Source organism: Aptenodytes patagonicus, chromosome 15 (assembly GCF_965638725.1).
Source record: "Aptenodytes patagonicus chromosome 15, bAptPat1.pri.cur, whole genome shotgun sequence".
NCBI lineage: Eukaryota > Metazoa > Chordata > Aves > Sphenisciformes > Spheniscidae > Aptenodytes > Aptenodytes patagonicus.
The window spans coordinates 6,854,836-6,876,756 of record NC_134963.1 but is presented as its reverse complement, the minus strand read 5'-3'; the positions used below and the strand labels follow the sequence as shown (position 1 = coordinate 6,876,756).

The 21,921-nt window shown below is 44.0% G+C and overlaps 1 protein-coding gene across 13 annotated transcripts in view; it reads left to right on the top strand.

Annotated features, from left to right (window-relative positions):
- Positions 1 to 21,921, top strand: part of KDM2B (lysine demethylase 2B) — a 129,993-nt gene that overhangs the window by 30,070 nt on the left and 78,002 nt on the right. For 9 of the 13 annotated variants that reach the window (XM_076353068.1, XM_076353067.1, XM_076353072.1 and 6 more), the window contains 3 exons: positions 6,589 to 6,767; positions 11,749 to 11,855; positions 21,694 to 21,787. In XM_076353068.1, the coding sequence (XP_076209183.1) occupies positions 6,589 to 6,767; positions 11,749 to 11,855; positions 21,694 to 21,787 (380 nt within the window). Of the gene's footprint in view, positions 1 to 6,588; positions 6,768 to 11,316; positions 11,358 to 11,748; positions 11,856 to 17,896; positions 17,957 to 18,354; positions 18,430 to 19,354; positions 20,914 to 21,693; positions 21,788 to 21,921 lie in introns of those variants that run through there. The other 4 variants (XM_076353074.1, XM_076353079.1, XM_076353077.1 and 1 more) reach the window with 4 other exon arrangements.

Genomic DNA, 21,921 nt, shown 5'->3' with positions numbered 1-21,921 from the left:
TTCTGCAATAAGCATCCTCTGCTTTAGCTCATCCAAACTAGAAGAGAGCTGTCTTATTCTGGAGGAATAGCACCCCAAATCCTGAATATTTCATGGTAGTTTTTATGCTTTAGTGTCATAATTTAACTTAGTCCAAAATGACCTTTCAAGCGTAGCTATGCCTTTACCTAAAAATATATATTAATATCAGCATGTTGTGGAAGTCTAATATAATCACAGCTATATATATCTTGAGATGTCCTCATTAATGCATGGATACTAGATGTGTGGTGGTATTGCCAACCCTTTGACGGGACACCTTTAAATACCAATCTAGACCAAAGGAGAGCTGCAGGATTGCTGATATAATTCACATGTTAATTGGTAACATGAATGGTAGTTGAAGGTTTTCTTCCATTTCCTAATTGCCAAGTATCGGGGAATTAAAGCTATAATGTTTCTCATTATGCGCTGATGATGAGATTTCAGGAGGCAGAAAAGACGATCTAAGGGAAGAGGCAGTCTTTCCCTCCCAGTTCTGGCTGTTTCACCCCTGCTTGTGCCATGCTGGCTTTTGATCCTGAGGTCCTTCTCCCGGTCCAGCTTTGGTGCATGTCTAACCCCTTAGTGAGCTGATCCAGTTCACGCTATCAGCAGAAAACTAGAAAATCAGAAAAAGGAAAATATTTTCTTGATATCTTAGTAATCTCCATTTGCTTGCCCCAAAGTCGGAGGAGTGCCAGGGTCAACGTGAGAGAAGGTCAGGGATGCACAGCCAGGACAGGAGAGGTGAGACCTTTGAGGAGCAGGGAGCTTTTGAATCATCTCAGCCATCTCCCAAAACCTCTCTTTGATGGAGAGGTGTGCTCCATCCCTCCAAGCTGGATGCTGAGTTGCAGGCTGGGCTTTGGCACATGTTGCCAGATGCACAGGGCACAGCTACGCTCTTCTTCCCACCATTAATATTACTGGTGGAGCATATCACAAGAAAGTATAGCTTGGAATTTACGATGTAAATAGGGCCATAAAAACCTAAATTGTCCTTTCCTTGTTGGGGTGTGGTCCTGCGTCAGAGGCAGCTTTCCTAAAAATAAAAGGAGAATAGATTGCACTGATCCAATCAATGCTCCTTTGTACTCGTCTTTTGGAAAATAAAGAACTCTGCTATTGCCAGATTAACATGTCACTTAACGAAATAATTTAATTTCTGTAGGATTCTTAGTATGCAAATATGCTCTTGATAGTGTAGAATACAATGATACTATAAAATGCTATTAACATGAAATTACTTAGTTTTTATAACATTTTTCCTATATTTTATCTGTTACTGTTAAATATGTTTTATGTTGAGACATTTTAGGAAACGATCAATGGTCTTAAAATAGATTTGATAGATAAATACAACATAAGATTTTCAACAAAGTTATATCCCTTCCCACTTTCCTTAGAACTTGTATTATTTTCCTTTCTGTAATTGTTCTTTGTGTGCTAGCTCTGTCTTTTTAGCTACCTGGATTATGCTTGTACTATAGTTTAATGCATTTGGATACTGTATAAAAATTAAAAGTAAAATTTTTCTTTGTATATGGAAATTTTTTTTCCATGTGGTTTTCACTGACTGAAGTTTCAAAGAATCACTGAAAATTAGAGTTTATGTTTTGGGTAGAGGTAAGGATACTAATTGATTCTATATAATGCCACTAAAACACATTATTTGCCCTGAGCCTCTTTCTTTAGTCTAGTCCTGTAGCATTAAGGCTTAAGACTTTTTGCTGGCTTAAGCTCTTCCTGTGGACATGCTCTAAATACCTTACCTTTTGTGGCATGAAAGAAACTAATAACATGGGTTATTGCAATTTGGCAGTTTTATACCAAATGATAAAGCTGCAGACACCGAAGAGGGGAAGGAGGGGGAAGGTACATGTCAGGTACTTCTAGCTTTACATCTCCATAAGAAGGAAATAATTTAACCCCACTGAAAAGGCTCCCGCTCTGCAGCCAGCTTGGCATGTGCTGGGGAGCTGGGGGGGCAGACACCTGGGCAAGGGGATGTAAAGAGGAAAGGCAGAGAGCACTGCAAGGGGGGAGCTGGATGGCTTGGGGATACTTGTTTCATGGTGGACCAGGCTGTGCTGGGGAAAATCCTGCGTGAGAAAACCAACTGGGAGACATGTGGGAGAGATGTGTGCAAGTGTCCGAGCTGGACTCTTGTTTCCCTTTGTTCTTCTGTGCCCTCTGGTGGATCTGGGAGCAATGGTATTGGTACGTGTCGCTCTTAACTTAAGTTGTTCTTACCCTGGGTCTGAAATGCAGGGAATGTGTCGCTCTTAACTTAAGTTGTTCTTACCCTGGGTCTGAAATGCAGGGAATGTCGTGAACAGCTCCACTTGAGCAAGGACTTTCTGCTCTGATTCTTGTCCCTCCCAGTTAGTATGGAATATCAGAATAGTCTCCTCTGGGTAGCAGAAGAATACGTGCTTTCCAGCTCCGGGAGCTCCAGCGGGATTAACCGGGATGCAAGTCAAAGCCTCAGTCTTTAGGTACAATTAACCTGCTAGTAAAGCTAGCAGATTTCCTAAGGCTCTGCCAAAAATCCTGCTTTACAAACCAAGGATTTTTTTCCCAGTAAGAAGCATAAAGATTAGAAAGGACCAGCAGGCCTATCCCTCTGCATTTGAGGTTGGCTTCTGGTTGTAGACACCATACTGTACCTTGGGCTCAGATCTTACTTCAGTCACAAAGGGTTAAAATAGTTCCCCAAGGTAGCTTTATCCTCCTAATGGACAGGCTTGATAATCATTCTTACAGAAAGGACATTTCGTCTTTCCTGTGCGGTGGGAGAGTTGTACCTTCTCCTGCCAGTGGTGCCGTGGGGAAGAGACAGCAGCCTAGAAAACACTGGTGTAATTTTCACACCTGATTCACACTTTCTGTGCATTTCTTGTATTCTACTGTGTGGTTCATGTTTGCTTATGGACCACCTCTCGCTTCCACTGCTCCTAATATCAATGCTAAATCCGCGTCAGGGGAAAGGATGGACTATTTTGAAGACTGGTGTCTGGTAGCCTGGATAATGCAAGTCTGAAGCTGTTTCAGGTCAAGGCAGGGGAAGGCAGTGCTTCACCTTTTGAGAAATGGGAAGCGGCAACTGTTGGAGATTATTATAGTCCCAGAATTTCCCATTCACTGTTCCCTCTTTGGCAGATCATTACAATGTTCTATACACGAAGCAAAGTGTGGGCGCAAATGCTGCAGGGGAGATCGATGAGAGCTTTGCTGAATGACTTCAGAGCTGGAGCACGTCACTCCTGAAGTCTGTCTCTGGGGTGGACTTGGTGAAGCTATGATTTGTGAAAGCGTTTGCTGATGCAGGCAAGGTGCCTGTGTAACTTGCATTCATGGAGTGCAGTTCTCTTTCTGACTAGAGGACAAGATTTGCCTCCCTGTTGCTCTCAAAATATTTTTGCCGAGAAGCCCAGAACAGCGAGGAGCAAATCTCTGTACCAAACCAACTTGTACAGGGTGGGCAGTGGGAGGCAGGGACTCTGCACAAGTCATTTTTCCTCCAGGTATTCGTTTCTATGTAAAAAAAATAATGATATTGCAGCATACAGCAATGTTGTAGGATTTAATCTGTTAAAACCTTTACAGCATCTCGGTCACTAGGCCTCTAAATGAAGGGAACAGATATTATATATGCTATTACCCCCCCTTAATTTTACTGCGGATTTTACTAATATGTGGGCTGGAGTAACTTGATTTTTTTTTTTTTAAGCTTTCAAATGAAGCGTAGTTCTAAAGTAGCGCTTCCCAATTGATTTGATTTTCCAGCTTACATCTCTGCAACTGATTCTTCCCTCTCCTTCTTGCTTTTGTCTGTTCCTCTTGTCAAAGATGGTGCTAGCTTGTTTCTTAGTTACTGTTTTTGTGATCCTTTGGGGATTCACTTGTGCTTGATGAGTAAGCAGCAGTAGAGGAGGAAGACATTTCTTCTTTAGGCTGTAAAATGCCCTCCAGTGAACCCTAGCATCACCACTTTGCCTCTGAGTCACATCTGCTGCAGGAGAGGAAACAACGCCTCTTAATCCTGCACTGTCCAGGCGTTCTCCGGTCAAGAGTTATATTGGAAAAAAATCCTGGGAAGTCAAGGATGAGGTGATGCATGGTGCACTGAAGCTTCCCATGTCAGCAGTAAGAGATGCGCTTTGCCAGCTAGGGATCCAGGTATATGTTAATCCATGTGCTGGGCTGAAGGGAGGCATATGGTCCGTACGAGGGCAAGAGGCTTCCAGGGTCGCTGAGATCCTTCTAGGACTTGGTGCGCTGCATTGGGCTTAATTGAGTGGGATCCCTTCTTAGAGGGCAGGGTGAGAGTGTGGCAAGAGGATATCTAGGAAGTAGTTAACAGAAATGGTACATCAAGTAAAATGCATGTTGAAGATGTTCAGAAATCCAGCCTGACCTGAGATCTCTCAGCCCGTCACCGCTTTTTGGAGCCTCAGTGTGCTTCTTTCCCTTGTTCTTTACCTGTCTTCCCTTCGGGATGATATTTTTTAACCTTCTTCTAGGGGCAGGAAATAGAAGAAAGAACTGAATCTTTTCAGAAAAGAATAGATGAAGTTGGCAGTAAGCCAGAACCGCTAGGAAGTGGGCAGCGAGCACGAGGCTGTTAACCTGTAATTATACGTCTCAAATTTTGCGAGCGGTACTCCAGGAATCATTATGTACGGGCTTGTTTGATAGTACTGTGGTTTAAGAGAAAAACATCCCCTCAAATTACTCTCTAATTTGGAAGTCAAGAGACTATCAATTCAAATCTTAGCTCTTCTGCCCGTAATTGATAATCGTGTACATTTAACAAACCTGCTATTGAACTAGGCCTCATACTTTTAATTCATCAGGTAACTGCTGATTTTTCTTTCAGAAAGGATAATTGAGAGGCTGTACAAGGTCGCTTCCAGCAAAGCTGAGATAAACCTAGACTATAATATGGCAGATCCTAGACTTTGGCACACAGTCCTTCAAATACAATTTTTCAGTATCTGTGTACTTAACCCCTCTGGGCTGTAGCCACTGCTTTAATCCCCAGGCACTGGAAGCCAGAAATCAGGCTGGCTTTTATTCAGGGGCTGTTTAACAGGACTTCACCCCAGTTGCTAACCTATTGAGTTGAAAAAAGACTATTCCCCCCCAGATAATAAAGTTAACAGTTAAAAAAACAACAAAAAACCCCAACCCAAAACTAGGTTTTATGTATGTTGTTTCAAAGATGCAAATACCAAATTTAAGGACTCGTGCTTTTTCACATGTAACTAAACTTTCTCCCCATCCTGCCTCAAGGTGGCAACACTACGTACAGTCCTGAGCTCAGACTAAGGATGAAATCCTGTTCACCGGCCTTGTAGTGAAGAGTTTGACTGACGGGCCAGTGGGGCTATTCCAGATTTACACTGTATAAATTTTTCGTTTTGATTACAAAGCTTTATGGTCTTGAGTTCCTTTCCAGAATGATTATCACATCTGTCACTGTCATTGCTATCAGTGGCTAAGGATGTTTTTACTGGAGTGATGCAATCCAAACTATCATTCTTGCTGAAATACTGCTCCCAAGCACACAATAGGCCAGGTGCTGTAATTATTAATAATTCCCTCTGATGGCATATATCGGCCCTCCATTTTGTTTTAATGCAATTTATTTCGAGTTATTTCTTCGGCAGTGAAAATGGTTTTGAAGTGATTTTTTGGAAGCGTTGCGAGTTTGTTTGCTGGAATCCTTCTGTCCTGGAAATGAGGCATGTCTCTCATGGGCTCCCATTCGCTCACACACAAATGAACTGCTAATTAGGATGATGAAATTGCTGGGAGAGGTGAAACCTTCCAGTTGGCCAAAGAGAAGATTGTGGATTAATCTGTGTAAAGCTGAAGGCTTGACTAAAACTGCTGTTCAACGTTCTGGTGCTAATGAGACTTGTATGTCTGCCACTCGAGAAGCTGAAAGTATGTCCTGTAGTTTTTGTTGAGATCCAAAGTGGGGTCTCACTCTTCTATGGCATTTAGTGCTTTCATCTCTACTGACGATGACTGGAATTGAGAATGCTCAGCAATCTGTATAAGGTGTTAAGCAGTTTATAGCATCCGGTGATGCAAGCCAGTTTGGTCTTTATGGATAATTTTTGTACATGAGTAAAAGCATCTTGAGACGCATATGGATGTTTAGAAAATTGCAGAGTATGATTTGGAGAGCTATTTGTCTTGCATGCCCCCTGCTACCATATTATATTGCTTTTTCATAGCTTTTAATGTACTTCTGTTCATGTCAATTCATGTAAAGGAGGAAACTCTCCATCTCTATGAAGCAGAGAGACGCCAAATGACTTGTTCAGTGTCATACTGGGCACAAAGTCCATTTCCAAGATAGTTCCCTGCTCACTGTTGGAGCTGCTCAGGACCTGTAGAGAGACTGATGCTGGTCTCTCATCCTGTAATAACAGTTTCCCTGCAGTTGTTGAGAATTTATACATATATATAATAATATATATATTTTTATGTATATACATATATAAATAAAGCAAAGGTAAATGCTTTGAGAGTGTCTCTGCATGTTTGCAGGAAGCCGACGGATAGTGGATGTGATGGATGTGAACACGCAGAAAGGCGTTGAAATGAGCATGTCTCAATTTGTGAGATACTATGAAACACCAGAGGCCCAGCGTGAAAAGCTCTACAATGTCATCAGCCTGGAGTTCAGTCACACGAAGCTGGAGAACATTGTCAAGCGCCCCAATGTGGTAAGGGATGCTGTGGTGATGGTGTTTATTTTCAGCTTTGTGGCAGGTTGACCCTGGTTGGGTGCCAGGTGCCCACCAAAGCCGCTCTATCACTCTGCTCCTCAGCAGAACAGGGGAGAGAAAATACAATGAAAGGCTCGTGGGTTGAGATAAGGACAGGGAGATCGCTCACCAAGTACCGTCACGGGCAAAACAGACTTGACTTGGGGAAATTAGTTTAATTTATTACCAACCAAATCAGAGTAGGATAATGAGAAATAAAACCAAATCTTAAAAACACTTTCCCCCCACCCCTCCCCTCTTCCCAGGCTCAACTTCACTCCCAAATTCTCTACCTCCTCCCCCCACGCAGTGCAGGGGGATGGGGAATGGGGCTTGCAGTTCATCACACGTTGTTTCTGCTGCTCCTTCTTCCTCAGGAGGAGGACTCCTCACGCTCTTCCCCTGCTCCAGCATGGGGTCTCTCCCACAGGAGACAGTCCTCCACTAAATTCTCCAACGTGAGTCCTTCCCATGGACTACAGTTCTTTATGAACTGCTCCAGCGCGGGTCCCTTGCATGGGGTGCAGTCCTTCAGGAACAGACTGCTCCAGCGTGTGTCCCCCACAGGGTCACAAGTCCTGCCAGCAAACCTGCTCCAGCGTGGGCTCCTCTCTCCATGGGTCCTGCCAGGAGCCTGCTCCAGCACAGGGTTCCCACAGGGTCACAGCCTCCTTCGGGCATCCACCTGCTCTGGCATGGGGTCCTCCACGGGCTGCAGATGGATATCTGCTCCACCATGGACCTCCATGGGCTGCAGGGGTCAGCCTGCCATGGTCTTCACCACGGGCTGCAGGGGAATCTCTGCTCTGTGCCTGGAGCACCTCCTTCCCCTCCTTCTTCACTGACCTCGGTGTCTGCAGAGCTGTCTCTTACATATTCTCACTCCTCTCTTCCGCTGCCGTTGGCACAGTTTGGTTTTTTTTTCCTCTTCTTAAATATGTTATCCCAGAGGCGCTACCACCATCACTGACGGGCTCGGCCTTGGCCAGCGGCGGGTCCTTCTTGGAGCTGGCTGGCACTGGCTCTACTGGACATGGGGGAAGCTTCTAGCAGCTTCTCACAGAAGCCACCCCTGTAGCCCCCCCACTACCAAAACCTTGCCACACAAACACAATACATTCTACCCCTCACCTCTGTGAATCACATATTTAAGAATTATCATTAAAATCCACATTCATCACGATCTTCACTCACATCAACAAAAAGACATTCCCCACACCAAAATCAAAATAACATCATCACAACACCAAACGAAAGTGGACAATTTACACACACTCCAGCCCTTGTCCCTTTACCACAATTACAACAACAGAAATTCTCCACGATCATTCCACTTTTCACTCTCCCGCTGTGTTCAGTCCATGTTACCATGTTTGCCTGTTACCTCTCCCAGTTACTATCCTTATCTCAAATTCTTCATGCCCCACACTGGGCACCAAAAAGGACTGTGGCGGGTTGACCTTGGCTGGACACCAGGTGCCACCAAGCCGCTCTATCACTCCCCTCCTCAGCAGGACAGAGCCGGGGGGGAAATAAGACAGGGAAAAATAAAAAACCCAACAAAACTTGTGGGTCAAGATAAAGGCAGTTTAATAAAGCAAAAGCAAAGGCCATGCATGGAAGCAAAGGAAAACAAAAGATTTATTCTCTACATCCCATCAGCCGGCGACGTCCAGCCACTTCCCGGGAAGCAGGGCTTCAGTATGCGTAGTGATTGCTCCGGAAGACAAACGTCATAAATAACGAATGCCCCCACTTTCTCCTCCTTTCTCTTAGCTTTTATTGCTGAGCAGACATCATATAGTATGGAATATCCCTTTTGGTCAGTTTGGGTCAGCTGTCCTGGCTATCTCCCCTCCCAAGATCTTGCCCACCCCCAGCCTACTGGTGAGGGGGGGAAATGTTGGAGAGACAGCCTTGATGCTGTGCAAGCACTGCTCAGCAGTAGCCAAAACACTGGTGTGTTACCAGCGCCTTTCTAGCTACCAATACAAAGCACAGCACTATGAGGGCTGCCAGGGGGAAAATTAACTCCATCTCAGCCAGACCCAATACAAGCTGATCGATTGCTTTGTAAGAAATAAAACATGGAGTTTAAACGAGGTGATGTGAAGTACCTGTAACTCCTGTCCATTTAGTGTTAGGATCTTGTTTTCATGCGAGTAGAAAGCTGGTCTCCCTGACAGTGGAACTTAATTTACAGGAATTAGGTACCTGATGAGCTCTTAATCATGCAATTTGCACAGATACCCAGTTTCTCTCAAGGTATTTAGGGGAAATTCCATCCAAAATTAAACAGCTGTCTATTGTTTTTCCTCCTCTAAGGAGGAGGAAATTTAAAGCTATTATCAGGAAGCTTAAATTCCTTATATATGAACCCTCCTCTTAACGAAAAAATGTTCAGGGGGCTCCAAAGCAAAAAAGTTGACAACACATGTATTAAATGTAGAAATTTATACATAATTAAATCAGCATAATTACTGCTATGTCAGAATTGGCAGTGTCAGAGGAAGGGGGTAGATTTGTACACGTTTTTTAAAGGTAAAAAATCTTGTGATTTCATTTCCCAATGGAGTCACTGGCAGTGAAACTGTGACCTTGTTAATAAGGATGATTTCATTTGTCACTAAAATGTAGCCATGTGTGGGTGAGGATTAGAGCATCAATTCAGTAATACACAGGGATGGAGGAAATGGCATTGGAGGTTTCAGAGTGTCTCCTCAGGACTAGGCAGAGACTTTGGGCATTGGTCCTGGTTGATCAGGGAACAACGGGACTTCTCAAAGCAGAACGTGTGTGCTGCTTGTTCCCTCTGAATCTGCTCATGGCACTGGATGCTCAAGGCACTGCTGGGTGTGAAACTATAGCTCTATGATGTTTTGTTTTCAGACACTTTTCTCCTTCTCATTTCTACATGCTATTCTAGTTATACCAGTAGTTTTTTTCGCTGGGGACATCTCTTGCCTATGCAGACAATATAAACACCACACTTAATGCCTGAACAGGTCAAAAATAGATGGCAGCTCTAATTGCTGATTTGTAGAAGTAGGCTTTTGTGTTCTGTTATGCACATATCACAAATTGAATATTAAGCACATATTTAGAAGTTTGTGTAGGTTTTTGCTGTCATTCAGACACTAGTGGGCAGTTTGGAAGTGCTCTGGGGAGTTTCTGGTGTTCAGTTGATCCCGGTTTTCCCAAGCACATCATGCTTGGTGAGCTTTTAAAACATCTGTGCAAATTTCCTGGGTGCTCAGGACTGAAAAATGCAATTAGGTACCTGTTACCACATGTAATGAATACTTCATATCTGTTTAATATGGCCTGAGTGCTCAATCGTTTGTAAAACCAGGGATATTTAGATCTCACTGAAAGAGAGATTTGCATTCCCATTAGGTGCTTGGGAATAGAAGAGAAGGTGCTGGGGGCTCAGAGAAAGTCCAGTACATAAAGTCAGTTACTAGTTGAATACTATGTTTGTATAAGTGGATCCCTTGAATTCTGCAGAGCTCTTTGAGCCCATGTAAGGCACAAATACTTGATTCATGTTCCCTGTTATGTAAAGACTGTAGGTTGCAGTATCAGGATGTGGGAATTTTTTTCAGAATCAGGGCAGTAACCATCCATTTTGTTTTCACATAGAACGGTGATATTCATGGAATTGGTACTATTTCTACTGCCTGTATTATCTCCCTTTGCATCTTCTCAAAGTACTGTCTGTGTGTTATCAACAGTACCTGGTGCAGATGGAGAAATAGATGGGGTCAGCCCCAATCTGCAAGAATTTCATGTACTAATTGCCCTATTATGAAAATCCTCTGGGGATACAAACAGTTGAGTTGACTCATACGAATAACATTCTTGGGTGGGCCTTTAAAAAGATTTAGCAGTCAGGAGGCAAAGTGGGGTGCTAACCGTGACTGAATTGGACTTCTCTGTTCTTGCTGCACACAGAGGACAGCTTTGTCAGCAATGCCTAGGATAGGTCTTGCGGTCCTTATTGACCCATGAATGGAGGTTCATTCACACATCACGATTTTTTGAGCTGGGTCGGGATTTACAGCCCCACTGTGGCCAAACGCAGCACTACAGCCTGCTTTGTTGGACTTCCCAAGTTGACTGGTGTTTTCCTCTGTTTTGAGACCTGGCACGTGTGATCCACTTGCATAACCAGAAGGGAGTGTTCTGGATATCTCACACAGGCTCCATCATAAAACAGACCAAAGAGTGAGTCACAGGCTTGTCCTTGCTGTGGCTGTGATGGACAGATTGCAGTTTGTGCTCTGGCACCCAGCGCAGGAGCTGTGTTTCAGTATCCCTGAACAATCCTCGGTTTCTATCTCTTCCTCACCTTGCTGGCAGTATGTTTCCAATTGCTCAGCTTTTGCTATTTTCTCCTGCCCACGCTTCCTAAAAGTTTGGCTTTTGGACAAGAAGTTTGGTGAATTTATACTCAAGTAGAATGATGAAGGAAATGCACAGTAGGCGATAATGTGATTACTCAGATGAGAATTTGGCCAGAACGATGGTGTTAATGTTCCTTGAAATGTAAGTTATTTGAACAGTATAATCTCTTTTATGTTTGTATTTTAATGTTAATAAATGCAATTTCTAGGCTATTGGCTACAAAAATGCATTTGAAGACAGACAGCAGGTGATGCTGCAAGAGAAGGTGCTCACAGGTGCCCATAGGTCAGAATTTGCACCCGGTTAAATTGACTGCAGAACTCTCCTTACTGTGGGTTGTGAAGGGCTGAGTTGTGGTGATGAAGTGCTGTGCTTTACAAGTTGGGTCTGTAGGACTTTTGATGAACAGCAAGGTTCTTGCTGTTTGTGAGCATCTGCCGGTCTGCTGCTGTCATTGTTAGAGTTTTAGCTAACAGGAGTATATGCTACCGTGTGTTCAGTAACTAACAATTGATTTTGGTGGGGCTTTCAGGTGGACTTAGTCGACTGGGTGGATAATATGTGGCCACAGCATTTGAAGGAGAGACAGACGGATGCTACCAATGCTATTTCAGAGATGAAATACCCCAAAGTGAAAAAGTAAGTTTGTTTAAGTCTTTAAAAAGCTCTACTCTTGACCTCTTTGATTAATTCCTTTTGAACTCCAAAGCTGGTAGGAGGGGAAATAAGGATTTATTTATTTTTCAGTGAGCAGGGAGGGGTTTTGGTGTGGCTGACCTGCTTGAGCTGTGTAATACCTACTGATGGACTGTACTAGCTTTTAAGGAGAACAATTTTGTATTTGAGAGCTTTATGGATACTTCATGTTCTTAAAGCCTGTGGTTACAGTCTTTGAGAGGAATATTCTGTTCTAAATATTAATATTTAGATGTTTTCAACACATTTTACTCTAAATATTTTTAATTGAGGAATAATCTATGGTTTGCTGAATACAATCTTTAATCAAACCCCTTTGAAAAGTGCATTTTTATTTTTCAGTTTTGAGCAACTCTGTTTTGAAAATGGCAGACTGACCTTAAATAGTAAATTCTCCAAAAGTGCTCCCCAAAGAAATAACTTCTAGGATACAGATATGTCATACAGTTCACACAGTATATTCAAGGTACTTCTGTAGGCTGGGTTCAGATCCTTCCCATAATGGCTGAAAAGTTATTAGATGAGAGATGTTTTGTGAAATGAACTTGAAGTCCATTTTTAATAGGTGTGTGTTTCCCCAAAAACTCTGTCACTGCCCTTCATGCCAGTTCACTTTTCTGTTGACTTTTTCAACAGAAAGATTAAATATTGGACTGACTATAAAGGCTGTGTTTCTTGTTTCAGTGGATCCACTCAGGGCAGGCTTGAGACCGAATACAAGAGCAGTTTGTTCTGCTTCTGCCTATCTTGGCTCTAGTTTTTGGGCAAGTTGTGATAGTATAACCTCATCTCACTGTTTCTTCTGTTTGAATCTCTTCCTTGAAGCTGTTTTTATGTGATGATTGGAAAAAGAAATTGCTTTGAGGGCCTGAAAATGTGCACTGTAAGTTTCATAGGAATTAGTATAACTGAAATAGTTGTTACTGTTAATGATATAATAGCTATTGACCTGTATGGCTGGTGAACACCATATAAACCTGGAAGCCCCTCACTGCTGTTTCTGTTGTAGAGGCATTTTCTATTGGCCAGACCTAATGCTGGCGGCACCCCAGGCTCTGCTGTTGAACTGACCTCTAGCGTTTTGCAAATCGCTCAGAACTGTTTCCAAACCGTAATGTCTAAAATAGATTGGTACTAACATATACAACGGAGTGTGCGGTCAGAAAGTGATATGCAGGATTTACTCTCATTCTGTAAAAAACATTTTGGAAGGTAAAGGTCTCCACGATAGAAGAGCCTCTGTGGCAGGCATCATGAGGAAGCCTGGTCCTACGATATACTCAGAGGACCATTGATTTCAGTGAAAGCTAAAGATACTCCATCATTCTGAAAAGAGTAAGCTGCTTGTTAGGGTAACTAGATATGGATAGGAGTGCTAAATTTCACATAGGCATTTGAAAACGTCCTAAGTGACTTGCCTAAGGTCACACAATAAGCCAGTGGCAAGAGCAGAAAATAGAACCCAGGCAAGTTGCTTCCCAAGTGGTTAGTCTACTAAATAACATTATTTATAATCTGCTAGAGCTAAGAAACTGAATCATGATTCAGGGCTTCAGGATTCATGGATTGTACAAGGTAAGAAGTAAAGAAAACGATCCCTTTCCTAGAGCAAGCCTACTCCAGATGCTGAAACAAATGTAGGCAAGTAAACAAAACAAGGCAGAGATGGTTTAAAGATAAGGTAGCAACATGACTAACAGAATTTAGCAGAAAAAGCAGAGTATATTCTTGCAGTTCACTACTTGCATCATGAAATGCCAGATGGTAGGTTTCAAAGAGGGATTTTAGAGAAGTAGCGATTCAACAGATTTTGACATGGAGCTTTTCCCATGTGTGGGGGATGGCCTGGTAGAAAGGAAGGAGATGCCTGATGAAGAAGCAGACACAGAGCCATTGAGGTTGCTGTCACTGCCAAAGTGAAGGTGGAGGTTGACAGCTTGATAAACTAGTAGATGTGATAGGTAGAGGGAAGCTAAACAGTGAAAGACGAAGCGCTTGAAATGTGACAATAGAGTTTGATGTGGGGAAAAGGAGTTACCATGCATGAGAGTTAAAGGCAAGGGTGATGCAGCTGGAGTGATGAGGATGTTGCTAGTGAGCATCATCTAGCATAAAGACTAGAGAAAGCTGATTTACAGCACTGTTGGCACAAACCCCTCATCAGTCTGAAGAAGCAACAAAGATAAAAGCAATAACAAACATTTATAGTCTAAGAGCACAAGAGAAGTTGTACTGGATCAGAACAAAGATCCGTGGTGCTCAGTAACCTGTCTGCTGTTGGCTGCTGTCACAGATGCCCTGGGAGGAGTGTAAGAAGAGTCTGAGTATAAAATGATGCCACCCCTTAAAATTATCTTCTGAACTTCCACTGTCTGCAGTTCAGGCAGGGTCTAGCCTGAGGTGGAAGTGGTTTCTGTGTGCTTAGTGCCTTTCAAGAGACTTCTCTTCCATGAACTTGTCCAGTTTAAATAGGAATGCCTCGAGATCAGCTTTCTCCATCTTTGGAAATTCAGATTGACCCTTTCCTGTATAGATACTAGTCCCAGCTATTGCTGTGAGTACCCAGAGGGTATAAGCCCTTATTAAAGAGATCGTGTTCAATTGTGGAGCTAAATGTCAGTGCTGTCACTTGTTTCATGCTGTCCATTCTTTTATGCGAATCGTCAATATTCATATGCTTTATTAATGACTCTTGTTGCTCAGAAATGGGATTGTTTCATTTCATTCTTGTTCTTAGCATTCTCATAATACTAAGAGTTTGCAGTATGTGATACCCACCATTAACGTGTTCCCTACAAACAAAAAGCACTCCAGCGAAAGCGTTGCGGTTTTGCAGACACAGATGGCATTACCAGACACAAATGTGTGTGTCTTGGCTCCTGCACGTCAAGTTCCGTGCTGGGAGTGAAGTTAGAAAACGCTCCATCTGCTGCGCTGCTTCGGTTACCAGGAGCACTACGCGCGCTGGAGACCGCCCTGGCTTTCACTTGGACTTGCACCATTAACTTTTTAAAAAAATTCTGGGTAATGAGGTTGTTTTTCTGTCTGTAAGTAAATGACTACTTACCTAATAGGAGTCTTAGAGGACTGAATTAAGTGGGGAAAAGGTTTATGTCAAAAATATGTAAAACTTTCCAAGTACTACCTCTTAAGCAGTAAGACAACAGGAGAAATTAAGGGGATGGCTAGCTGAGATTGTAGTGTGACAAACTTCAAACTGATGTAAGTTGGCATTGCCCCTGAAAAAACAGTCCCATGCCCACATTGTCCCATCCTCATCGCTAGAACATGCCATTGTGCAGCTGCAGAGTAAACTGGACTGGGGACTGGTCTGGCTGAAAACCGACTCGGAAATGAAGAAGAAAAATTGGTTACTTTTCAGGCCATCCAAACCACCACATGGCTGCATAAATGCTTGCGCCAACTGAACGGCAGTGCAGAAGCGTGGAAAAAAAAACACAGCAGTGGGATCATTGACAAACCTCTTCTGCAGTTCACGCAAGGTGCAGGGCTACGAGGCACCAGGTGAGCAGAGCGAGCAGCTCATCGCTACCGAGGAAGCCTGCTCCTGCCTCCCTTCTTTCACATCCCTGGGTGCAAGTTCCTGGAAAGGGCCTCACAAACACAGGACCCTGATTGAGGGAGGGCAGCATGCTGTGTAACCAGGAGCCAGGGCGGGAGGAAAAGGCAGTGCTGTTGTAACATCAGCTTTTAGGGGCAGAAGCCTCTTGTATTGCCTCAGATGTCTGTGGTACTGCAAATCCTAAGGGTAGGAAACTGTGACAAAAGGAAACTGAACTGTGCTCAGAACTGCTTCCTTTCATCAGGGTGCACCATAACCATTTTCAGGTAGCTCAAAACAAGCTCAGATTTAGTTCTTTGTTTAAATTCAACCAGGACTGAAGCAATCTGGATACAGCTGAGCCTGAACCAAACCAAAAAAATGTACTAATTTGATTTCTCATTTATCAAAACAGATTGCCCCGCTGAAATTATTATCCTTTCTGTTTATTAGGTTTTGTGTTCGTAGCCTTGCAAGATTATTTGCAAAGCAGTGGCAGTGAAATAGCAAGTGTGCCAGGACATGATGGCTATAGAAATAGTAACAGGCACTTCTAACAACTCGATAAAGTTTGTGCTATGGAACAAAAGAAAATGAAAGCCTCAGTCACTACAACACCCTTCTTGCCTTCAAAATTCTTCCTATTACTTAAAATATCTAAGCACTGCTATAATAGGTCTTTATATCGCTGCTACTCTTCAATTAAGGATGGGGTATCTTCTGTGAAACATCTACCTGTTCACAAAAGGATGCTGCTCTGTTACCATGTACTCAGTCAGCCCTATTTTCCCTCTCCTAGGCTGTTACTCAGCCATCCATTCCTTTCTATTCATTCCTTTACTAAGTAGGGATGGATTTAAACAGATGCTAAAATGCTCTGCTGAGCTGTGGTCTAATTAGAAGCTGAGGGTGTGCCTCTGGAGACAGAGATTTCCCTTTGAATTGAGGGAGCTTGCAGGTCCCGCAACGCAACCTGGCGCTGTTTTACGCATGTGAGATACTCATATGCGCTTTGTATGTCATTTGTGAATTGCTTTTGATACAAAACTGCTCTATAAATATAATTAAGTACAAGAAAATTAGACCAATAAGCACAAGTTCTCATTAAAACTTTCTAAGCTAGCAAAGTAAATAAAATCTCATGTCTTCAAGTCAGTGTGTGAGTCTCAAATTCTCCTTTGTGTAGAGCTTGGAGGACTTGCAGTGAGCATCACACGTGTAACTGAAATAAGCACTGGTATTTAAAATGGTTTGTGGTGAGCCTGGAGCTGAACAGCCATGTCACAAGGATGGAGAAACGAGTTGTGTTCTCACCGATACCAAAATGCTGTTCCAGGGGCAGACGGGCCCAGCTCGCTGTGAATTGGCAGCTTGGTTCATTTCCTTGTGGCGGCGGGCACCTTCTCAGAAATTTAAGCTTCCAATTTAAAAAAAAAAAAAAAAAAAGAGGCCTCTTCATTCTTACAGTTCAAAGGTAACCTTCCCAGCAGGCAGCCTGAGCTGGTAGCTGGGTGCCATTCTGCTGATCCTCTACGTGGGCTGTTCATGCCAAAATCTGATGGCTGGAAGATAAACAACACGTTCCCTGTGAAGTCCCCACTTGTGGCAGTGACATGCTCAGGTGTGAACCCACCCCGTGCACACCGGAGCTTGGCGTTTCACCTTGGATGGGACTGGGGCAAGGCTGGGACGAGGAAAGTGTTGCCACTTACTTTGGTCCCAGCGCTATCTGTGGGTGTAATTTGCAGTCGCTTCACAAAATCTCTGGTGCAGACTGAGGTGCATCACAGAAAATAGGCTTTCTCTTATCTCAGGTGTTGTTTTTGCCTGACTGACTCAGATCGTAACCCCCTCAGGGCAGGAACCGGGTCTTTCATGTGCTTTTGAAGTGCCTGGTGCACGCACCGTGTTTAATCATTAGTTACTATTTGGTCTTGATAGGTGGTGGTTTGCTTTTGCTTCAGCCTGGAAGTGCTGAACTCTCTTCCTGGAAGCGTTGGTTACCACAGCCAGGCTGCCCCGCTCCTGAGGGGGGGAACGGGGCCTGGTGCGTTTGTGCCTGCGGGAAAGCTGTGGGGCTGGCAGCGGAGGCAGGTCCCCGGCAGGGCCACGGGCACGCATCCCACCCTGGCCTGGGCTCCGCAGGGCCCCTCGATGGGCAGAGCCGGCCCCGGCGGCCGGAGGTGGGTGCTGCGGGGGCCCTCCCTGAGGAGAAGCCCGGGCTCTTCCCTGAGGAGAAGCCGGTCCCTCCCTGCGGGGAGCCCCGCGGCGGGGGTCCGCTGGCTGCCGGGGCGGCGGGCGGGGGTGGGGCGGCGCGGGGCGGCAGACGGGCCGGGCGGGCTGGCTGGCCGGCTCCGTGTCTCCCGGGTGACAATGGTTTCTTTTGTCTTGCGGCGTAATTTGTGGCTTTCGGTTACAGGGCCCCAGTGTGGGAGTGTTGCTCAGTGCGGGTCAGGCCGTTAGCGTGAGGAGTCGCCCGAAGGTAGCTATTGTTTCCTGCTCTCTCTCCTCCAGCTCCCGCTTCCAGATGCTGTGAGGCGAGGCCTGGGAGAAGGGGACCCCGGGGTGCCGGGATGCAGCCAGGGACCGCCGCAGCCTCCCTCGTCCGACGCCTGGGAGCACCTCTCCGGCCTGGGGGAGAGGGGAGAGCGAGCGAGCGAACGCACAGAGCAGGGCCTGCTCCTTTTCCCTGGTTTGGCACTTGCAGTTGGCTCATGGGTTTGTGGTATTCGGTTTCAGGCTTAGGGATTTCAACCAGCCGGCGCTGCTCCTGGGAGGAAGGAAGAGTGAGCTATACTTTTCTCATTGGCCCGAACAAAAAACAGAAGCCTCTGCTGGGGTTTGGGAGTGGTTTATGGGCTGAGCTCAGTGGCAGGGGAGCCCTTGCAATGCCAGAGGGAATAGAGCTGAATGGTGCGCTGTATCTATTGCGAGAGAAAAGGAGCTAAGCTCAGGGTAATGCTGCCTCTGCGTGTGCTCGCGCGTCTCCCCCGAGTTCATGTGCATGTACGTTGCGCCTCTGCGTTCCCCTGCCTGTGTGTGTGTGCCTGCGCGTGTGTGCATTCGCATCCCGGCGTGTCTGTCGCTGTCTTTGTTTCTCTGTTTGCTTGCGGGTTTGTAGCTATGCGTGGCGAGTGCATTGTGGGTTTGCCTGGGAGTGTGGTATCTGCACTGGCTTATGGAGCGGCGTCTCTGTGTTGTTTCTGTGTTCCCAGTGCTCTGTGTTTGCTTAGTGGTTCAGCTTCATTTGTATCATCTCCCTCTCTTTTTTTTGGGATCTCTGTGTTTGTTCTTCCCTGTGAGTTTGCAGGTTACTCCATATTTCTTCGCATCATTTCTCTTAACAAATTTCCCCAGATTTTTTTGGGGAAATTTCCCCTTTCCCCCACACCACAAATCCTTCCTCCAAAATAACGATACATTAACTTGAACTTCCCTTCCTTGTGGGGAAGGGAAGCTCCCCCACAACAGATTACAAGCAGCTGCATGTTTTAAAACCCTAACTGAGGCTGTGCAAGGAGATAAAGTGGAGTATGCAGGGATTGGATGTGGTAGCAGTTGTGAAAAAAATTAAAGTTGGGGCATCTTCTGCATCGCCTGTTTTTTCAGGGTGTAACTGGTCAGATTGTCTCCCCGTGCCCTACTTGGGATTGTGTTCCTGTAACCCACGTTACCTGCTCTGGCCCAGAGCGCTGAAGGCAGAGAGCTGTGACCAGAGCACGCAGTGGGATGTAGTTTCTAGATTTCTTTCAACATGGATGCTGTGCTATGGCGCTTTTTTCCCTCCTTTTTTTTTTTTTTTTTTTTTGTTGTTACGGAAAAACCTGAAAAGTTGAATCGTCCCCCAGATTAGCAGCTGTTAGTGATGAGAAGCCGCTTGCTGAGGTTGGAGCCGAGCCGTGTATAAGATTAGCTGTGGCATGGAGCTGTGCTGGGACCATGTGACTGCGGTGTACATTGGAAGAGGAAGCTGTAGAGGTCAATGCAAAGGCGTTGTGCCAGACTGGCAACAAGGGAGATTGCTATATGGCGGAAGATCGCTTTTTCAGGTTCCTGAGCCTTTCGGTAGCTCTTCAGGCTGGACAAAAGCAGCCCTGTAAGATTAACAGCAGAAATTAAATATGGAATGGTTCATTTGTGGATGGAAAGAAAAACTAGGTTTTTTTCCAAATGCTTTGTAGGTTTTTTTTAGTCACCATATGTGGCTCTTTCACTAAAACCACCTTTATTGGAATGGAAATTGTTGTGTTTAGAGGAGTTTCAAGAAAATGGGGAAAAACAAGGAAAAAAAAAAGAGTTGTGTGTTCACAGTTATATCTGCCTTGGTGTTTTTTCACAAAACTAAATTTTAAGCACTTTGATTTGACACAGAATTCAATCCTGTTATTTCCTCTCTGAATACAAACAGATCGACAGCTTCAAGTTTAGATTATTGACTACTGAGGAACAAATGAAACTGGCTAATGCTTAGGCCATTTACGCTCTTTCAGAATATCTTAGTATGAACGGGTAATTGTTGGTAGGTAGCACTGTCTTAGAAAATTTTTGTTAGTGTGATGTGTTTTACATCTGACCTTTTGGAAACTGGAAATAATTGATTCCATAAGGATTTGAATTTTTTACTTTAAAACAACATGAACCTCTAATACTCAACACTGCCCAGAAACTGAGAATTTCCATGTCGTTTTTTTGTTTTATGAGCAATTATTCAATCTGTGACTTTTTGCAGTTTGGCTGGAAGAAAAGCAACTTCCTTTCTGGGCTTGTTTTATTGTTTTTAAATTCTATCTGACTTGTAATCAACAACATCTTGGTAGAGAAAACATAAAAGGAGAAATTAAAAAAAAAAATTATTTGGGAGAGAAGGACTCATATTTTGAAATGGAGCATATTGAGAGTCTAGACAGCTTCTTGGCTAGCTGTGATTTTTGAAGCATCTGAAATACCCCAGGGGCAGAAAAAGCTCTCCTCCTGCTTCTGAAGGATAAAATAAAAATAATTCCAGAGTGGGCAAGAGTAGATACGTGTAATTGCACAAGGAGAGGTTTTAATTGTGAGATGAAGGCGCAGGACCTTTTTTGAAGCCCACAAATTGACTGTCTTCATGACAGCATTGCGTATCATTCTGTCAACTCCAGCTCGGGATGTGGTTGCTAGGCAGCGGGCTCTTATGTACCTATAGTCTCTCTGATTTGCCAGCCTTCTGCAGACACATGGTAAGGTCCTTTCCAGCCTATCATCTAGAGGGACTTTTGCACGCCGTCTGCATACTGCTGAGATTCTCTCTACCTGAATGTGATGAGAAAAAGACACAGTTAAATGAAACCTTTTTTCTTTTTTTTTACAAATCCCGTACTGGTACTGTTTCCATAACCCCCCTCAAAAAAAAAAAAAAAAAAAAAAAAAGCCATGAAACGGAGACCGGAACAAGGAAAAGAGGTTAGTGGGTTAAGTGGTGTGTGTTTCCTGCATTTGCAAAGGTGCCTATAGTGAGAAGGGCGGCTGTAATTCGGCCATTAGTTACAGATGGTGGCTGGAGGCTTGAGATTCATGCAGCGAGATGAGAGCTCTTGTATCTCTTTCCAGTGATGTTGACTTTAAACTGCTTTGAAAACCTGAATCAAGACGGCATTAAAAAATAGTGGATTTGATACTTAGCGATGCTGCCAGCTGGTTCCTTTATGTATTTTTATGCAGAAATGCCTAGAAATGTGAACAAAAAGGAGTTAATTTGCCAAATGAGGTTTCTGTCCCCCAAGCCTTGCAAAAATGGCATTAGTGGCAAGTAGGTAAAGAACGTTCAGGAGGATTTATAAGGAAATTAGATTTTTAAAAACTTTGCTCTTTGAAGCAATTTGTGTACAACTTTTGGAGAAGGTTATGTCTCTCAAGCGGTGAAGGGAAAGCATTAAACAGATCACCCCGGGGATTGGCAATGGCATAAGAAATATTTCTGAACAGCATAACTTTTAATGCTTTTCCATTCCTTAACTCTGAAAGCTTTCATTCCAGTTGAACGAATAGCAAACTCAACCTTGGAGATACACATTTTTCAGCAGAAACCTAGTTATAGTTACTTCATGAGACAACCCCCAGTACTATAAATGCAGAAGCTTAATTGGTGGAAACAGTATCGTACATGCAGTTAACCTCTGCAAATTAAGATGTGAAAAATACTGTTTCACACTGATTCATTTTTGTCCTTCACTCTGCTTACAGGTACTGTTTGATGAGTGTGAAAGGATGCTTCACTGATTTTCATATTGATTTTGGTGGCACTTCAGTGTGGTATCACGTTTTCCGTGGGGGGAAGGTAGGTGAACCTTGTTGTTTGATGCTTGTTTTTACTTCTCTGTGCCTCTTATGGAGGGGAGGGGTTGCTTTCCTTTATTTTTCTTTTTTTTCCTCTTTTTGGGGGGGGGGGGGGGAAGCTAGTCAGTGATCAGT